The sequence below is a fragment of the Hemiscyllium ocellatum genome, chromosome 45, assembly GCF_020745735.1.
Source record: "Hemiscyllium ocellatum isolate sHemOce1 chromosome 45, sHemOce1.pat.X.cur, whole genome shotgun sequence".
NCBI lineage: Eukaryota > Metazoa > Chordata > Chondrichthyes > Orectolobiformes > Hemiscylliidae > Hemiscyllium > Hemiscyllium ocellatum.
In genome coordinates this window covers 7,232,778-7,253,232 of record NC_083445.1, presented here as the reverse complement: position 1 = coordinate 7,253,232, position 20,455 = coordinate 7,232,778, and the positions used below count along the sequence as shown (strand labels likewise).

The 20,455-nt window shown below is 44.3% G+C and overlaps 1 protein-coding gene across 2 annotated transcripts in view; it reads right to left on the bottom strand.

Moving 5' to 3' along the window:
* Positions 1-458: 458 nt before the first annotated feature.
* Positions 459-20,455, bottom strand: part of LOC132836034 (cdc42-interacting protein 4 homolog) — a 136,353-nt gene continuing 116,356 nt past the window's right edge. For both annotated transcript variants that reach the window (XM_060855239.1, XM_060855240.1), the window contains 5 exons: positions 17,071-17,180; positions 12,626-12,758; positions 11,530-11,648; positions 10,308-10,441; positions 459-7,910 (listed from right to left, as the gene is read on the bottom strand). In XM_060855239.1, the coding sequence (XP_060711222.1) occupies positions 7,756-7,910; positions 10,308-10,441; positions 11,530-11,648; positions 12,626-12,758; positions 17,071-17,180 (651 nt within the window). In that variant the 3' untranslated portion in view covers positions 459-7,755. The remainder of the gene's footprint in view (positions 7,911-10,307; positions 10,442-11,529; positions 11,649-12,625; positions 12,759-17,070; positions 17,181-20,455) is intronic.

Here is a 20,455-nt window from a genome sequence, read left to right as displayed (position 1 = left end):
GAGGAACCAAAATGAGAGGGAAAAAAAGTGCTGGAGTTGCTTTCCTTGAAGCGGAGAAGACTGGGGTGATGGCCTGATTGAGGTGTACAAAATTAAGAGGAGCATAGTTAGGATAGACTGGAAGGACCTTTTCTCCTAGGTACAGGGATCATTGACCAGGATCATAGATTTAAGGTAAAGGGCAGTAAGTTTAGAAGGGATGCAGGGAATATTTGTTTCACCCAGAGGATGGTGGGAATTTGGAACTCATTGCCTATAAGGATGGTAGAGTCAGGAACTCATAGCATGAATATTTAGATGTATACTTGTGAAACCAAAGCATGCAAGGCAATGGGCCAAGTGTTGGAAATGAGATTAGAATAGTTAGGTGATTGTTTTCGATTGGTGCAGACTGATGGGCCTTTTTCTGTGCTGTAGACATCTTGGACTCTTATTTAAAAAAAAGCAACACAATGAGGTAGTTACCATAAGTACCTGACGTTTCAGGCATTATTTTATTATTTTTGCAAAATGTTATACATTTAAAGTAGGCAACAGTAACACATTAGAGAGAAACCGTATCCAACCCATCACCATGAGGAGCCGAAAGAATATTTTGAATTTTAATCTCGATATGTAAATTGCACTATAGGTAACACAGACTGAAATAATCAACTCAGGTTGTGAAGCAAGCCATTGTGATTCACAAGGGTGTGGGGGGTCATAATCTCATTACATTTGGGAATTGGCATATGTCCATCATGTTGTGACCAGTAATGCTGTAAACATCTTCAGAGCCAAATATCATTTTGGCACTTGTATTTTAGCAATGGATTAGGCTCAAAACTTCAAAAGTACCTCTTTCCTCAGCAAACTTTAAGCTAAATCTTAGTGCTCAGACATTGTTTCCAGACAAGTAGCAATATGGCAGACTCTGAACTCTCCTTTAAAACAGCCTAACTCAGTTGTCTTCAAGGAGACAGCTCACTGCCTTGCTCTCCAGGGCAATTACAGACAGGCAAGCAATGTTGCAATGTGCACATCCTGTGACTGAATGAAATGAAAAAAAACAGCATTAATTTAACTCCACCCTAAGACGTAGAAAACATTACCATGTCTTCCCAGCATATTCCCAGAGTGAGCTTTGTTCAGGTGTTGCACTGAATTTGCACAGTGAACAAGACCAGAAAGACCATTTCGGGAAAGAAAAAGGATACGCCTCTACCAATGCTCATCAAAGATTGATTTGTTAGGATCACTTTGAGGTCTCAATAGTTTTGCTTTCAGTTGACCAATCAAGGTCCCAGTCCCAATAAGCAAAAATAGATCGAATAGTGGGGGAGCTATACAAAGGCTTAACAAAATTAACATGTTCCAACTGAATAAAGTGTTAAAAATATAAAGAGTAGCAGCAGGTGGTTAAAATACTAATGAAATATATTAAAATTAATTTACAAACTTAAAAGTTAAATATAAATAGGATGGTGACTCATTAACTCATAAACACACAAGCTGCTTTTGACAATGGCATTCTCCCCTCCCCTTTTTAATGAGGCAAACATGGAGTTGGCAACTGAACTCAAAGTCTTCAGCCATTTCAGAATCACTGCGTTATCTGGCCATTATACGCAGAACCAGTCTAACCTTTTTAGGCTAAAAGAACACAGCAGTGCTAAAACACTATTTGCAGTTTAAACACTAAAGATGGACAGAGTAATACACCATATTATTCCAAGTATATTTTCAGTTCAGTAAGCATGGAGTTATTTTACTCAGCGTTTCCAAGTTCAAATTATTATTGAATATTTGTAGGTGTGATGAAGCTAGGTATTTCACCAGTGAGTGAAACCAGACGTTGTTTGTGGAAGCATTAAAAGAGCCAATAAGTTTACCAGTAAAAGAAATGCTATGTTCTGTTATCCTATACAGAAGGTGTGCAAAGCCAATGTGTAACAGTACAGCATTAATGCAAATCCAGATAAAACAGTTCGCAATACAGAACAGGAAGTACTGCAGGTCTTAGAAATCATAAAGGTAGATAAATCTCCAGGATCTGATCAAGTGTTTCCCAGCACGTTGTGGGAAGTTAGGTAGGAAATTGTGGGGCCTCAACAGAAGTATTTGTATTATCTATAAACACAGGTGAAGTACCCAGAGGACTGCAGGATGGCTAATGTTGTGTATTTTTAAAAACAAGACTGTAAGAAGCAGCCTGGAAACTACAGACCGGTGAGTCTTGACTTTGGTGACGGATACATTGTTGGAGGTGATTATGAAAGATAGGATCGACCTGCATTTGGAGAGGCAAAGATTAATTAGGGATAGAGTCTGCATGGCTTTGTGCAAGGGAAATAGAGTCTCATAAAGAGTAACAGCAGATGGTTGAAATATTAACGAGCTGAGTTTTTTTTTGAAGTAACCAAAAAGATTGATTAGGGCACAGCGGTAGAAATTGTTTACTTGGGCTTTGGTAATGCCTTTGACTAATTAGCTAAGTTAGAATCACATGGGATTCAGGGTAAGGTTGCCAACTGGATACAAGATTGGTATGACAGTAGGAGACAGAGGGTGGTGGTAGAGGCTTGTTTTTTTTGGTCCAGAGGTCTGTGTCCAGCGGTGTTCAGTACCGGGGCCACTCTTGCTTATCATTTGTATAACCGATTTGGATGAGAATATAGGAGGCATGGTTAGTAAGTTTGCAGATGACACCAAAATTAGTGGCACAGTGGATAGCGAAGAAGGTTGTCTGAATCATTGGGTTCAGTGGGACGAGTGGCGGCAAATGCAATTTGGATAAATATGAGTTACTGTGTTTTGGTAATGCAAACGAGAGCACGACTTATACAATTAATGGTAGGGGGCCCTGGATAGTGCTGTAGAAGAGAGATTGAGAGGTTCAGGCACAAAATTCTTTGAAATTTCAGTCACAGATAGGCAAGGTGGTTAAGGTGTTGAGTACGCTTACCTTCATTACTCACACCTGAGTACAGGAGTTGGGATGTCATGTTGAGGTTGGACAGAACGTTGGTGAGGCCACATCTGGAGCACTGTTTGTACTTCTGGTCACCCTGTTTCAGGAATGTCACTACTTAACTAGACAGGGTTCAGAAAAAAAATTACCAGTTTGTTGCCAGGACTGGATGGTTTTAGGTATAAAAATATCCTGGAAAGGCTGGGACTTTTCTCACTGGAGCTTAGGAGATTGAGGGGTGATCTTGCTGAGGTTTAGAAAATCATGAAGGGTATAGATAAGTTGAACAACAAGGGTCTGAGGGTGGGGGAGTTCAAAACTAGGGGGGCATATTATTAAGGTGTGAGGAGAAAGATTTAAAACAAGATATGGGGCAACTTTACTTTTATACAGAGTGGTTTGTGTGTGAAATGAACTGCCAGAGGAAGTGGTGGATGCAGGTACAGTTAGAACATTTAAAATGCATTTGGATAAGTTCATGAATAAGAAAGACTAGACATTTGGATACAGAACTGGCTCAAAGGTAGAAGACAGAGGGTGGTGGTGGAGGGTTGTTTTTCAGACTGGAGGCCTGTGACCAGTGGAGTGCTACAAGGATCGGTGCTGGGTCCTCTACTTTTTGTCATTTACATAAATGATTTGGTTGTGAGCATAAGAGGTACAGTTAGTAAGTTTGCAGATGACACCAAAATTGGAGGTGTACTGGACAGCAAAGAGGGTTACCTCAGATTACAACAGGATCTTGACCAGATGGGCCAATGGGCAGAGAAGTGGCAGATGGAGTTTAATTCCGATAAATGCGAGGTGCTGCATTTTGGGAAAGCAAAACTTAGCAGGACTTATACACTTAATGGTAAGGTCCTAGGGAGTGTTGCTGAACAAAGAGACCTTGGAGTGCAGGTTCATAGCTCCTTGAAAGTGGAGTTGCAGGAGATAGGATAATGAAGGCGGCGTTTGGTATGCTTTCCTTTATTGGTCAGAGTATTGAGTACAGGAATTGGGAGGTCATGTTGCGGCTGTACAGAACATTGGTTAGGCCACTGTTGGAATATTGCGTGCATTCTGGTCTCCTTCCTATCGGAAAGATGTTGTGAAACTTGAAAGGGTTCAGAAAAGATTTACAAGGATGTTGCCAGGATTGGAGGATCTGAGCTACAGGCAGAGGCTGAACAGGCTGGGGCTGTTTTCCCTGGAACATCGGAGGCTGAGGGGTGACCTTATAGAGGTTTACAAAATTATGAGGGGCATGGATAGGATAAATAGGCAAAGTCTTTTCCCTGGGGTTGGGGAGTCCAGAACTAGAGGGCATAGGTTTATGGTGAGAGGGGAAAGATATAAAAGAGACCTAAGGGGCAACTTTTTCACGGAGAGGGTGGTACGTGTATGGAATGAGCTGCCAGAGGAAGTAGTGGAGGCTAGTACAATTGCAACATTTAAGAGGCATTTGGATGGGTATATGAATAGGAAGGGTTTGGAGGGATATGGGCCGGGTGCTGGCAGGTGGGACTAGATTGGGTTGGGATATCTGGTCGGCATGGACGGGTTGGACTGAAGGGTCTGTTTCCATTCTGTACATCTCTATGGCTGTATTTGGAGAGATACAGGCCAAGTGGTGTCAGGCGGGACTAGTTTAGTTTGGGAACATGGTCAGTGTGGACTAGTTGGACCGAAGGGTCTGTTTCTGTACTGTATGACTCGGAAACAGAGTCAAGGGTATGTCAATGGAAGACATTTTCCCTGGCCTATTCAAAGGCTGAAGCAATGAATACTTGGAAACTGCCAGGCGCTGCCGAACCCTCACCTGATGCACATTCTCCTTGTGCTCCCATGTCACTCAATAATGTCCTGCACCCCCCTTTACCTTCCCAAAACCAGGAGGACCGCGTTGGTCTTTATCCCACAGTAAGAATGAATGTTGCTGGGAATACTCAACAGGCTCAGGCAGCATCTGTGTGGGGGGGGGGGGGGGGGAATGACATTAACTTTTCAGATCGATGACCATTTATCAGAACCACCTTTCCACTTAATTTAGGAATGCAGAGCTGGTAGCAATTCTCCCCAACTGCCACCTTCCTCAGCAGAGATCCCTTGAACTGTACACATTGCCACAAGGGGAGGGAAGAGTGAGAGTAGGGATTTAACTGTCCAGCCACACTGTAAGCGCCTGCAAAAAGAATGCACTCAAAGAGAGTGATCAGAGCAATTTATTCTTAACTGTGCTGACCCGCGGGGAAATCCAAAGACAGAAGGCACTTTAGACAAAGGAAGTGAAGAAAATGACATTGAGGTAGATCAGCCTCGATCTCATTGAATGGCAGAGCAGGCTCAAGGGCTGAATATTTTCTCTCCTGCTCTTATTTACCAAGTTTCAATTATAAATGACAGCTCTGTCTGCATAGGCATTTGAATGAAACCAGAAAGAAACAATCCAATTGTAAGAAGGGTAAAACTGCACCCCACACATTACAAGTCCCCACTGAAGACAATGCGGAAAGGATTTATTTGTTAAAAAAAATTACTCTCAAATAAAACTCCTCCTCACTTTTGCAGAATATTTCTTGATTTCTCCTGCTTTCCCCAGCCAGGAATATCAGGGAGATACCTGTTTCTTCAAAGTTCTCCTGAAACAAGCCTCAAAGTGATGGCTCCCTGTAAACTCAGAAGGGAAGGGACTTTTCTTTGGGGATCCCTTGCAATGTCAGAACCACAGCGTGCAAACGATGATCAAGTGCTGTTCCACCTAAGGCTGTCTCATGACCCATTGGTCATCACCAGGGCTGCATCCTGACTCAGGTCCTACCTCTTTCTTCCAAAACCCTTCATTTCCTTAAAAGTCCTTCTCAAACCTTCACCACACGTTCTGGTGACATCTCTTAACTTGCCTCTCAGAAGCTCAATGTCTGTTGCTACAGCTTCTGTACTTAGGATCCCTTATAAATACAAGTTGTATTTCGTCAAGGCACACTGAAATTGGAGGACAGGATGACTCGTGAGAGTGATTAAAATAATTGAAACATTTGAGTAAAATAAAACCCCGGTACACTGCCCTTACTTGATCTGGTGAATGGCTGTATTGATCACAGCTGGTGAGCTAGGCCAGATGTCAGTGAGTAGCCCAGATCAAAGTCAATCATTGGCCTCTGGGGAAACATGAAAGTTAGTGTGCAGGGTGGACAACATTCACTGTTTATTTAAAAAAAACCCCATCTCCATAAGATGATGTGCAAAGTCGCAGCATGAAAAATATGGAGTGCATCAAAGTGAACGAGTAGGGAGGAGGGTTTAATCTCTTCTTGGAATCATCAAACCGAGGTAGAGGAAATGTGGAAAAGGAACAAACTCCCAGGTTTCTCTCTCTCACCCACACTCCTCCCAAAATGTCTCTCCATCCAACATTGTGTTTTGGATCTGCCTGAATGACAAATGAGATTACAGAAACCCAGTGGGAAAACCATCACGTCTAGATAGCTTCAATGCGAGCTGTTGAGTATTTATAAGAGGTGATAAGACATGGAGTCCTCAGTTGGAATAGCATTTTATTACAGGATTAAAACCAGGTGGGGTAACAATCATGTTACTGTCCTATTGTAACGTCAAGTGCATTATTAGTCTATGATACAATCACAAATGATTCATAATGTAGTTGTGGCACCAGGATATAACAGATAGGCTACATTCCGAACAGGTCACCAAACATCACCAAAGAACTGACGCGATGTTTTGAGTCACGTACTCCCCACGCACGTATCAACTCTGGAAGAATTTGCAGCTGTGCTCAACTCACGCCTGCATCCCGAATGATTTACGCTTAAAACACCAATTAACTCGGCGATGATTCCAGTCGATGTTCTACGATAAAAGCACAGCAGGTATGCACTTGAATCTGGGACTGCCACCTTCCTCTTTTTAATTTAAATCTCCAGAGACATCACGACAGTCGTGTTCATTAAAAATCCCAGAAGGCTGCGAGTGCTGGTTTAAAAATAAAAGGACCGTCAGGACGATGGCTGAGCTGGGCAGGGACCTTTGCTGTCCAGCACCCAGCCATTTGAAGAGCCCATCGTCTATACCCTACACTCTTGGGCAAGCAGCTTCTTAGTGTTGGCCTTCACCAGTCTGTTTCATCTAGGTGGACCCCAGCATCCCCACAGAGAGCTTGGATTTTCCCGTGACCCTACGCCCTGTTGTTTTTGAAATAGGCACGGGCCAACTCTTGCAGGATTTTCATATCCTTCTAACAAAGCCATGACATTAAACAACGGGGTGCTTTGGCAGCTTAGATTTCTTCCCTTGCAAGCATCATCATCCGGTTTGTACAAGCCCTTCAACCAGATTCCAGGGTATGTTCTGCATGTTGTCCTATTTCTCGCCTGAAATGATTCCACAAATGTGGGCAAAAAAAACAAATTCAATGCAAAATACCTATATAAAAGATGCCATCGGTGATCAGCATGTTCATCCCTAAATACAGTTATTACTACATATTATGTACATTAGAGTGGTATCTATTGTACCAGCATAAACTGCAGCTGGACAGAGTCATCTTACAGTGGACTGAAAGATCATAGATGCTTTCCTAATAATGTGCCAAAGGTATTACAAATGTAACTAAGCGACTCTCGGGTTTTTTATTTTCCAATGTGAATACCACGGAGGGTCAGTTAACCCTCGTCCCTCTCCCACTTGTCCATGGAGCCATCTATCCCACAGAACGCTCTCTGTCTGCTCCATCCTGGTTCAAAGAAAGAAAATGAGACACTGCGAACCAGAGGATAAATGTCTTATGACCACCGGCAAATCCTGGCTCACTTCCTGCTCAGGGTGATTTTCACGTAGGAGGTGGGTACATAGCCTTCCTCCCCATCGCTCCGCCTCACCCGGGTCCATCCATCACCCTTGTCCTCCTCAATCAGTTGCAGCACCTCTCCCTCTGCCATTGGAATGGTCCCTTCGCTGTTACCTGTAAGGAACAAATCAGAGTGTTAACTCATTGTTTTGTCCGCACAACTCTTCAGTGTGCATGCCCATGTGTTCAAGAGCTGGGACTGGGACAGGAGTAGGCCATTCAGCCCATCAAGCCCACTCTTGCACTCAATTTGATCATGGCTGATCATCTATCTCAACACGTTTCCACACCACACATCCAGAAATTTGTTGATGTAAGAGACAAACTCTGTTTGAACTCTTGGAGTTCAACTATTATTGCAGCGTTATGAGCGAGTGGTGTGGTTGGAGCGAGAGGAAGTAGAAATGGTGTCTCAGCTATGGCTCAGTGGTTGTCATTCCCCTCAGAGTTAGAGTTTAGATTAGATTAATTAGAGTTTAGATTACTTACAGTGTGGAAACAGGCCCTTTGGCCCAACAAGTCCACACCGACCCGCTGAAGCGCAACCCATCCATACCCTACATTTGCCCCTTACCTAACACTACGGGCAATTTAGCATGGCCAATTCACCTGACCCGCACATCTTTGGACTGTGGGAGGAAACCGGAGCACCTGAAGGAAACCCACGCAGACACAGGGAAAACGTGCAAACTCCACACAGTCAGTCACCTGAGGCGGGAATTGAACCCGGGTCTCTGGCGCTGTGAGGCAGCAGTGCTAACCACTGTGCCACTGTACCGCCCACAGGTTGTAGAAGGTTGTGGATTTGAGTCCCATTCCAAGCTTGAGTGCAAATTCTAGGCTGATGCCCATAGTGCAGTACTAATGGGAGTGCTGTACTATCAGAGGTGCTACCTTTTGGATTAGCCATTAAACTGAGGTCCAACTCTTCCTTCAGGAGTGCTTAAAGAATGGCACAACTGAAAAATGGAGCAGAAATGTTCTTGCCAATATTTGCCCCTCAACTAACATCACTAAAATAGGAGAGATTACCTGGTCACAATCACACTGTTTTCTGTTAAAAATCACACAACACCAGGTTATAGTCCAGGTTTAATTGAAAGCACTAGCTTTTGGAGTGCTGCTTCTTCACCTGATGCTAGTCCTTCCAATTTAACCTATTGGACTATAACCTGGTGTTGTGTGATTTTTAACTTTGTACACCCTAGTCCTACACCGTCATTCCCAAATCACGACTGTTTTCTGTGGGAGCTTGCTGCACACTAAATGACTGCAATGTTTCCTAGATTAAAAACGGATCACCCTTTCAGAACAAACAGGTTCCAAAATGCTTCGGGATATCCTGAGGGTTGTGAAAGGCACCATACAAAGGGAGCATTTCTTTGTGTTCAAGAAAAAGAGCAAGGGCTCCCCACCCAGGCTGAAGAGTGAGGTGTGCCATGCACTCTAACACTGTGCCAAATCATCAGATCAGGTCAAAGCTGATATTGCTTGTGCACCTTCGAGATAATCCCAATGAGGGCGTGGTGATGGACGGTTTGGATTTCTGCTCTATTTTGCTACCTTAACATAAATGCAGTTAGACAGTCACCCAAACACAACACCTTTGGTGTGCACACAAAGATCTGTAACTTGGACTGGGCCAATGGGAGAGCTGACTGGTTAAAGCTAAACTACTTTGAGGTCAATGGATGGAAAAGAGGGAAACAAAACAAAATGGGAAAGCACTCTTACACACACACACACAAATGCAGCTTCTGAATTCATTGCTGCAGTTGGGCAAGTTCTAAATATTTGATTGGTTTGGAAAACCATTCTCAATTTGGGTTAGTGCAGGGATGATTGGACTGTGGGGGACACACTATCAAGCCATTGATTTGGCTCCATGAACACTCCTGCAGTAAATTCAGTTCTAGTTACTGAGCACAAGTCCATTTGGATTTATACAACTAAAGGTTGCATATGTAGTTCACGGTCAACCTGTGAGCTTGCCCAATATGATCTTAAATATTAGCTCTCTATACGAGGACTTTGTGAAATAGACAGAATCTCATTAGGAATACTTTAATGCTGGGAAACTGGGCACATGTCTGTGTGGAGGTTACTCTTTATACAGAAGGTAGTGATGACAAAGAGTATTGAGATGGGGAAAGTGGACCCAGATGTTGTGGCGTATGGAGGAGGAACAAGAACCAGGGTCTAAATATCTCCTGGAGGATGGAATAATATTGTGCTCTCTAACTCATACCAAAATCTAAAACAGATTGTACTTTGTTTTCAGCAAAATGTGAATCTGGTCTCTGTCTCTTTTCTTAAAAACCTTGTAGATTTTTCATGTTGGCCCACATTTTAAATCTTAAATTTCACTTACACAGAGCTCCCAAAGACAAAGGGCTGCATTCAGATACAGCCCCTTGGTGGCAGATTTTGTTCAAGGACAAAGCATCAATGCCCATTTTCCCAACAGCTTCACTTCTGTCTTAGTTATTTCAGGAAGGTCATCCATCTTACCATCAAATGGATACAGAGCAGTTGAGCTTCCTATTGGATGAGCAAGATCGTCCTCAAAATCGTCAAACTCTGAGACAGGAGAAGGCTGCACCAATGGTTCCTGGCCGCTATCATCAGAATAAGTTGTGTCGGGGCTGGTTTAAGAAAAAAAGGAACAAACATTTCAAACCAATTCGGAACTCAAATCTCAGGTGTCAGCTGTGTAGCAGTGGATAAGTGTCCGCGTCAGACTGGTCTGTGTTGACTACTTCTTGCCCTTAGATCGACTATGACTCTGCACTCCTGGTTGGCCCCACATATTTTACCCTATATAAATGGGGGAGTTATTGAAAACTCTGTTGCCCATGTCTTAACTAGTAGAAAATCTAGGCTGACACTACAAGTGTCTGAGGAAAACTGGAGTGCTGCACTGTCTGAGATGCCACCTCTCAGGCAATGAAGCCCTATCTGCCCTCTGTAGAGACTCAGCAATACTCCTGTGCCATTCTACACAACGTTGTTTTTAAGAATTCCTTTGGCCCAGCAAGTCCACACCGACCCTCTGAAGAGTATCCCACCCAAGCCCATTCCCCTCCCCTCTTACTCTACATGTCCCATGACTAATGCACCTAACCTACACATCCCTGAACATGATGGGCAATTTAGCATGTCCAATTCACCCTGACCTGCACGTCTTTGGATTGTGGGAAGAAACCGGAGCACCCAGAGGAAACCTACGCAGACACGGGGAGAATGTCTATGTGGAGTTTGCACAGTCACCTAAGGCTGGAATCGAACCTGGCTCCCTGGCGCTGTGAGGCAGCAGTGCTAACCACTGAGCCACCGTGCTGCCCTAAGGCATTGATCATAGAGTCCTTACATTAAGGGAGCAGGCCCTTGGCCCATTGAGTCCACATCCACACCCCCCCGCCCAAAAGGCAGGAGATTGGCACTCAGTTAAAATGTTGAGAGAGCTGATGCAGACACTATGCACCAAATGGTTTGCTTCTGCATTGTAACAATTGTGTGATTCTGTAATTACTGCAGGGGAGTTGGAGACAGCATGGACTGAAGAGAGTTTGAAGAGGTTTGGTGAGTCTGACCTGACACTGGTTTGGACAGCCACAGTGAGTGCAGGTACTGTCCATTCAATGGCCTAAACAAGTACAGCGTTTGCAATAAATGACTCAAGGTGCCACTGAATAAATGGAAACCAGGAGAACTATCCAAGGGACTCACTTACCTTTCCTTATCGTGCGACCCATTGTTATTCAAGGAGGGAGAACGGTCACAGTGAGGAGTGTACTGCACGTAGCTGTCATTGCGTGAAACCAATTTCGCTTCTGCATCAGCCAGCCACATCTTCAAAACAAAACCAAAGATCATTGTACCATATCGCTTGCATGTATTTAATCAAAGTACTGTGGATACTCGAGATCTGAAATAATAACAGAAAAGTCTGGAAAACTCAATCGCGGAGGGAAACAGGGTTAATAAGGTCTAATATGACTCTTTTACTCCGAAAAATAGAAGAGTCATGATGGACTCAAAACATTAATTACTTATCTCCCCACAGATGGCGCCACAATTACTAGTTTCCCCAGCTTTCTCTGTTACTATCTTTTACACTTTATACTTTTCTCTCATCCTTTACTGCTACCTTTCCCACCCAGTGCCCTAGCTAATTGGCATAGACCTGCCTTAGGGCAGCACAGTGGCTCGGTGGTTAACACTGCCACCTCACAGCGCCAGGGTCCCAGGTTCAATTCCAGCCTTGGGCGACTGTCTGTGTGGAGTTTGCACATTCGCCCCGTGTCTGGGTGGGTTTCCTCTAGGTGCTCCGGTTTCCTCCCACAGGATGTGCAGATGAGGGCAAATTGGTCATGTTAAATTGCCCATAGAGTTAAGTGCATTAGTCGGGGTAAATATGGGGAATGGGTCTGGGTGGGTTACTCTTCGGAGGGTCAGTGTGGACTAGTTGGGCCGAAAGGTCTGTTTCCATACCATAGGGAATGTAATCCTACTGAAGCAATGTTGCTTAGGTTGTGTTTCTCTTGAGGTGGGATGTGTCTTCCTCACAGGTAAACTGAGAATGGAACTCCCAAAATAATCAGAAAGCCAGACTTTGATAGTGGTCTATGGGCCAAACCTCTCAGAGCTACTTTGAGGGTTAGTTTTGCCTCCTTGAGATGAGAAATTATTAACAGCCCAACTTCAAACCATTAATCCTGTCTCACGTTTGTCAAAATATTAATTATTCCTGTTGAGATTTCTCTATCGCGGCTGATCGGAGTTGAAAACACTCCCGCTTCCCGAAACGAGAAACTACAGGTTCTCACCTCGTACTTCTGAATCTCATTCCGTAGCCTGTCAATCTGTTGGTTTGTCTCCATTATTCGGGGCTCAAGGCTGTTTGGATCGCCCATCTGTGGGTTCCGTTGATAGACATCTTTCATCTTATCTAATGCTTCGCTGAGAGAGCAAATCAAGGCAGAACATCAATCCTCCATTTCTATTCCTAGCCATATGTACAAAACATAAACCAAATGATGGAACCTGGATGATCCCTGGTACGCAGGGATTGTCTAATGAGCTAAGCATGGGACTCCACTCGCTGGAGTTTAGAAGAACAAGAGGTGATCTCATTGAAACAAATCTGATTCTTAAGGGGCTTGACAGGGTCAATCTGGGAGGATGTTTCTCCTCATGGGAGAGTGTATGACCAGAAGGCACAGTCTCAGAATTTAAGGCTGAGATGGGAGGAATTTCTTCTCTCAGAGTTGAGTGCCTTTGGAACTCTTTGCCACAGAGAGCTATAGGGGCAGAATTCTTGTGTTTATTTAACACTGCTTGACCAGTTGGGACATCGAGTGTTATGAGGAAAGGGCTGGAAAGGGGACGAATGAAATGTTGGATCAGCCACTATCCTATTGAATGGTGGAGTAGGTTCAAGGGGCTGAATGGCCCACTTGTTCCGATTTGTTATGGTCTTATAAATCCCTTCATTCTGGACGCGATGGTCTGACATCGAGCTGGGGTTCTGTTCCACTATTGCCAGTTATTCTCTTGCACTTCACCCAACATACCAGCATACATAGGTAGGTCTGGACAGTTGGGCCTTCTTATTATACCCGGTGGGTTAGCTCTTTAGTGGCATGACGCTAACAGCAGAGTGAAAAATGATTTTCATCAAATTCCATACTGACCCTCACCCAACCCCTGCCAAGACTGAAGTAGTCTATAATGGAGAGGGGAGGCAGTAGTCAGTCTGTCTGTATGAGCATTGGAGATGAAGTTGGGTGGCTAGTTGAGGGGGGAAGCACCCCGATTATTTCTGCTATTGTTGGACTAAGAAAAGAAAGAGAACTATTCAAAGTGAGAAAGAAATAGAGAGAGAGAGAGAGAGAGAGAGAGAGAGAGAGAGAGAGAGAGAGAGAAGAGGAGCAGTAATGCACCGTGTTGTGTGGCCAATACCATTGCTCATAATTCATTGAGAACTAAGCAAGCACAGCAGTAGCCTGTAACAGGAGCTTCCAAATTGTTTATCCCTGATTGGTGAAGCATGGTCATGTGACGAAATCTTAAGGACCACATATAAGAGATTAAATCCAGCTCCCTGCTAACTTTTGAGCACCTCAAATGTTGGTAAGTGTTAACATTCTGAACTGAGAGTGCGTTGCTGGAAAAGCACAGCAGGTCAGGGAGCATCTGAGGAGCAGGAGAATCGAGGTTTCGGGCCAGAGCCCTTCATCAGCCCGTAACATTCTGAGTTAAGTCAAAATCGCAAGGTGCAGCGCTTTTCATATTCGGAGATCAAAGTGGACAAGCCAACTAATGAGCACAAATTGGACTGAGATGCTCAGGTTTTGTCACCAGACTGGTAGTTTCCCTACCTCTGATCTAGGGGTCCCATGTTCAAGTTCAACCTATTATCGAGGTGTGTATTAATATCACTGGAAAGGTCACTGATTAGAGAAAAGCATCTACAACCCCCAGAGAAATAGCGCTACAGATTTTCCTAAAATACTCCCCCAACCGTGACTCATCAAGAGTGCAATGTTTTTTTGCCCTCTTTTTGTCCATCGCCATACTCGTCTGAAAACACCCAACCTCGTGTGATGTCAGAAGCTAAGCAGACTCAGGCCTGGTTAATACTCGGACGGGAGATCACCTTGCAGAGAAACATTGGTCACCTGTTTGTTAAGGGCTTGTGACCGTAAAAGGGTCAAGTTGCTGTAATCTTCCCAGACCTTAGAGCTATTCTCTCATTAGAGAGATGACTGGTGGTGGTTTAACCAAAGGGTCACCACACCTCAGGAGAAAAAAAGAGCCGAGAAGGCAAATTCTTCATGGTAACCTCAACTGATAGCAAAATTGGACCCATTGTGTTGGCATCACTCTGTGTGCCAAATCAGACACATAAGGCTCCATTTGCCACATGAGTAGCCTAAACCACTACTATTATGATAATCCTGCTCTTTAATTACATAGCGATTCCATCATAAAACTCAAGTTAGCTGAATGTAAAAATACATAAAGTGAGAGATATGATCTTTGCTACAGGTAAAACGTCTGATTACAACTGCAGTAAATGGACTTGCAATAAATGCTTCATACTGTGGACACAATTTACTAGGGGTTGGGCAACAGAGAGATAATTTACTTGAAAAACATGCAGCAAAGAACACTATCATGTGTGACCAGTCACAGTTCAGTTTTATCACTTCTCAAATTAAAAACAATCACCACAGAGATGAGAAAATAAATGAGCAATTCAGTTACACTCATCAAAACTTGACTGACCCATCTCAACGTGAGTCAATCCTGAAGTAACTGAAAGCCATTAATCACTGTTTTAGTGCTTATTTGCATCAGCAGAATGAGTTGGAGATAAGGTGGCCGCTCCCACAACCGTATTGTTAGCAATTGTCATCTCATGACCATTTCCTTTCTGACTTGAACTTGATCATAGACAATTCACAGAATTATAGAGTCCCTACAGTGTGGAAACAGGCCCTTCGGCCCAACATGTCCACACCGACCCCCCCGAACAGTAATCCACCCAGACCCATTCCCCAACCCTCTTATCCTATATTTACCCCTGACTAATGCACCTAACTCACACATCCCTGAACACAATGGGCAATTTCCCGTGGCCAATCCACCCTGACCTGCACATCTTTGGACTGTGGGAGGAAACCAGAGCATCTGGGGAAAACCCATGCAGACACGGGGAAAATGTGTAAACTCCACACAGACAATTGCTCGAGGCTGGAATTAAACAGGGTCCCTGGCGCTATGAGGCAGCAGGGCTAACCACACTGTGCTGCGTGATTTCTGGAGCAGGATGGTTATTTTAGGCTAAACAGTTTGGGTCTGTAACCAGTGGAGTTTACAAGAACCAGAAGCGATTTTATTGAAACATAAAAGATTCCAAGAGTACGTTTCAGGGTGGGATACGGAAAGGATGTTGACCTGTGTGGGAGGTAGTAAAGTCGGCAGACAGTTTAAAAATAAAGGACCACCCACTGAAGACAGAGATAAGGAGGAATGCTTTTGTTTCAGAAGGTCACAAGTCTGTGGAACTCTTTGCTCCAGAACATTTGTAAGGCTGAGTTATAAAGACTCTTGACTGACAAACGGGTCAAAGGATATCAGGGGTAGACAGGAAGTGGAGAATAGGCCAAAGTTAGATCAGTTAATTGAATGGCACAGCAGATTTTAAGGGCTGAATGGTCTGCTGCTCCTAATTTGAACATATATACCTTCGATAGAGTGTATTCTGCTCAATTTGGAACCGAGGCACACAAGACAACCCCTAGGTTCAATCGCTGATCTGTGTGGATTTTAGCAAATGGTCAGAGAACTGCTCTGTCTCTTCATGCAATAGATCAGAAAAGACATGGACTTGATTCAGTCCCCATCAAGACAAAAAGAAATGAAGAAGTTAGCTATGTATTCTGCAAGAAAATGCAACAGATAAATTCAAATTCTAATCTGGATGAGGCAGTATCTTATGTGATTTCAAAACTGCGCAAGTGAACAATAGGGATTACAACCACTAAAAGAGCTGCTCAAATCACACGGAGGAAACAAAATTGGGTTCCACTTTGCATCTGCTCCGATTATGTCAGCATCACAGACTAATATTCATATTCCACCACCTCCTGAGGAAGCTGGAGGTGACATGGCAATATCACGAGGCTAGCAATCCAGGCATAGGCTCGTGCTCTGGGGACATGGTCTCGATTCCTATCGTGGCGGCTAGTGGAATTTCCATTCAATGAATACAATCTGGAATGCAAAATTAGTCTCGGTTATGGTGACCATGGAAACCATCATCAGTTGCTGTAAGAACACGTTTGGTTCACTGATGTCCTTGAAGGAAGAAAGTGTGCTGTTCTCACCTATAGCCCACAGCAATATGGGTGACTCTAAAAACACCCTCAGAAATGGCCCTGGTGAGACTCCCTGCTCATGGGCAACAAATTCTGGCCTTGCCAGTGATGCCCACAACCCATGAAGGAATAAAAATAAAACTATGTGGATGTCCTGAAGATAAAAATTTTAAAATCGAGAAGTTGTGGTCTTGAAGATTTCAAGTGTTGGGGCTGTGATTCTCTCCTTTGGCAGCTTATGGGATTGCTTTTGTGAAGAACAATTGTTGGTTTACTTGGAAACAAATGGCCTTTTGTAGTTAGCGCAGACTTGCATGTTTTTGTCACAGCGGGAAGCAGTTTCTGCTGCTTTCCTGCAGCCCCAATACACCATTTGCAGAATTTACCTCTGGTCCACTTGTTTCTGCAGCTCCTTGTTCAGATCTTCAATCTTCTGCTGAAGTTTTTTTCGACGCTGCTCAGGGGGTAGGTGACTAAAGTCCTCAGATACAATGAGCTGCGAGGAACAAACTTGAGTTAGCGAGTGATCACGTCACACAAGGTTGCTACAAAGTACAGCAACAAAAACATGAGTTCTCTCCCCCCCTCCACCACCACCACCATGACCACCACCATATTCCCAAAAGCCAACATGATTTGGTTAGAGGGAAAAGATCGAGTTACTTCCTAGGAGGAGGCCATTCAGTCTACTGCATCCATGTGAATTTACTCCAGCAGTAACTCGGCAAGTGCCACTTCCTGAAACTTCCCATTGCTTTGCAAATCCTCTCTTCAGTTGTCCAACTGCCTTCTGAAAGGTACGATTGTATTTGCCCCAGTCCCACTCCTAGGCCGTGCATTCCACACTCCGAGCAGAGCAAAGAAAGTTTCTCTCATCACTTCTTTTTGGAAATCATTTTTAAAAATGGGGTTAACTCCATTTCTTCACCCCTCTCCGAATGCAAAGTATTTCTGCCTCACTCTATCTGGACTCTTCATAATTTTGAGCACGACAACTAAATTGCCTCTCACCTTTTTCTTTAAGATTTAGACTAGATTCCTTACAGTGTGGAAACAGACCCTCCAGCCCAACAAGTCCACACTGATCCTCCAAAGAGTAACCCACCCAGACCCATTCCTCTACATTTATCTATGACTAATGCACCTAACACTACAGGCAACTTAGTATGGTCAATTTACCTGACCTGCACATCTTTGTATTGTGGGAGGGAGCTGGAGGAAACCCACGCAGACAATGTGCAAAGTCCACACAGATGGGTGCCCGGGGACAGGAATCAAACTCGGGTCCCTGACGCTGTGAGGCAGCAGTGCTAACCACTGAGCCACCGTGCTGCCCAATCATTCCAGGGAACTGGCAATCCTTCCCCCTGCAACTCTGAAGTTACTTCTGTTCACAATACTTTATCTGAGGCCAAACTTGAGTTTTAATAAAAGTTTAAAACGCTCTTATCTGGTTGAATCTTGTCACACTGTTTGATTCAAACACTATTTTCTTTTGCTCAGGTTAACTCTCGCCAAAACAGGCTAACTTCATTATTTAATCCTCATGGTTACCACGAATATTTTTTTCCTGAAAATTAGCATCAGTCAGCAATTTAAAAAAAATGTTTGAACCTCCCATTGCAATGCTGTCTGCAGAGCATAATAAATTTTCAAAGCAGCAACTTTCTCCAACCACCTTCAGCACGTCAGGTCTGAGAACAGCCTGTGCTTTAGGAAACTTTTACCTACCGAACACGAGTCAAGGCTCAAGGGGCAGAAAGGCCAAATGCTGCCCCTAATTTGTAAGCACATCTGGGACAGAGAGGATCTTGGGTCAGAGGAACAAGCAGCTCATGGGAGTTACAGGCTGAAGGATGGTTCAGTGACAGTACAAGGGAAACCACAGAAAAGTCTAAAGATGGGGGCAATCATTTTATCAGAACACTGGGGGATAGCGGGTCAGCGTAGGTGAGACAGGACTGGCTGCCAGGTTGAGTAAGACTCAAGGTCAGCAGAGGAACAACACCTCATCTTCTGCCGAAGGTGCAGCACGGCCCTCAGGACTCAACTCTGAGCTGAACAATTTTAAAAAGTAAACGGCTTCCGTCCATGGTCATTACCTAACCCCATGCCCCAGACCCTGTTCTGTATTGAGATCTATCAGCACAGCCAACCCATTTTCAATGTTCACATTTCCCGATAGCACCCATTCCGCATCTTTCTCTTTCTTCGAGTTTTCTGTGCACTTCCCTCCGCACCATCTCCATCCATTCAACAACTCCCACCCCAACACTGCCCCTTTTCGAACCCCACACATCAGCGTAAAGCACCATTTCCCAGCTGCTTTCAGTTCAGACCAAAGGTCAAGGGATTGGAGATGTTAATTTGTTTTTTTCCTCCCCACGGAAACCTGCTCAGTTCCTCCAGCACAATGTTTTTGTTTCAGATTCCAGCACCCGCAATTCTTTGTTTTATTATCGAAAGGCAGGATGGCAGAGCTGGACTCCATGGAGGGTGGAGCATGAGACAGCAGTTATGAGTGTTTTCAACCACTGGAGATTGTGGGTCAGTCCTATCCCAATACCTCTGCCATTCACAGGAGGAGAACCGATGTGCATCGAGTGAAAGACTTTAACCAAATCACTAGGGACCTGTAGCAGGCCACACGGCTGGGTCCCAGCTCCAGACTGATCTGAAATATCTGTGGCTGTGTCAAGAAAACACAGGGAAACATCCTGACTATAAGAAAGCTGGTGTCCAGCTGCAGAAAGGTTCAGGATAAAGAGGCCCTCACTGAAGGAAACGAAAGCATGTTGAAATATTTTAGTTGCTGCACCACAACTAAGTGTTGTACAGTGAATATTGCTGATACAAAAAACACTTTTGGCACAGTCAGCATTTCGGGTCTAGTGAAAAGGCGCAGAAAAGATTTACAAGGATGTTGCCAGGGTTGAAGGGTTTGAGTTATAGGGAGAGGCTGAATAGGCTGGGGCTGTTTTCCCCAGAACATCAAAGGTTGAGGGGTGACCTCAGGAGGGGCATGGATAAGGTAAATAGACAAAGTCTTTTCCCTGAAATAGGGGAGTCCAGAACTAGAGGGGATAGGCTTAGGGTAAGAGGGGAAAGATATAAAAGAGACCTCCGGGACAACTTTTTCACACAGAGGTTAGTACACGCATGGGATGAGCTGCCAGAGGGAGTGCCAAGAGAATGGTGCTGGAAAAGCACAGCTAGTCAGGCAGCATCTGAGGAGCAGGAAAATCGACTTGCGGGCAAAAGCGCTTCATCATTCCTGCTGAAGGGCTTTTGCCTGAAAGTCGATCTCCCTGCTCCTCGGATACTGCCTTACCTGCTGTGCTTTTCCAGCACCACACTCTTGGCTCTAATATCCAGCATCTGTAGTCCTCACTTTCACCTGCCAGAGGAAGTGGTGGAAGCTGGTACAATTGCAACATTTAAAAGGCATCTGGATGGGTATATGAATAGAAAGGGTTTAGAGGGATATGGGCCGGATGCTGGCAAGTGGAACTAGATTGGGTTGGGATATCTGGTTGGCATGGACAAGGTGGACTGAAGGGTCAGTTTCTGTGCTGTACATCTCTATGACTCCATGGCCCTTCATCAGAACACTGGATCCAAAACGTTGACTGTTTTCTGTCCACATTTGCTGCCACATCTGCTGTGTTTCTCCAGCAAATTTGCTTTTTGTTGGATTTCCAGTATCCACAGTGAAATAACTCCACAGACGCCACTATCCTGTCACCAAGTCACCCTTTATTCATATGTGGA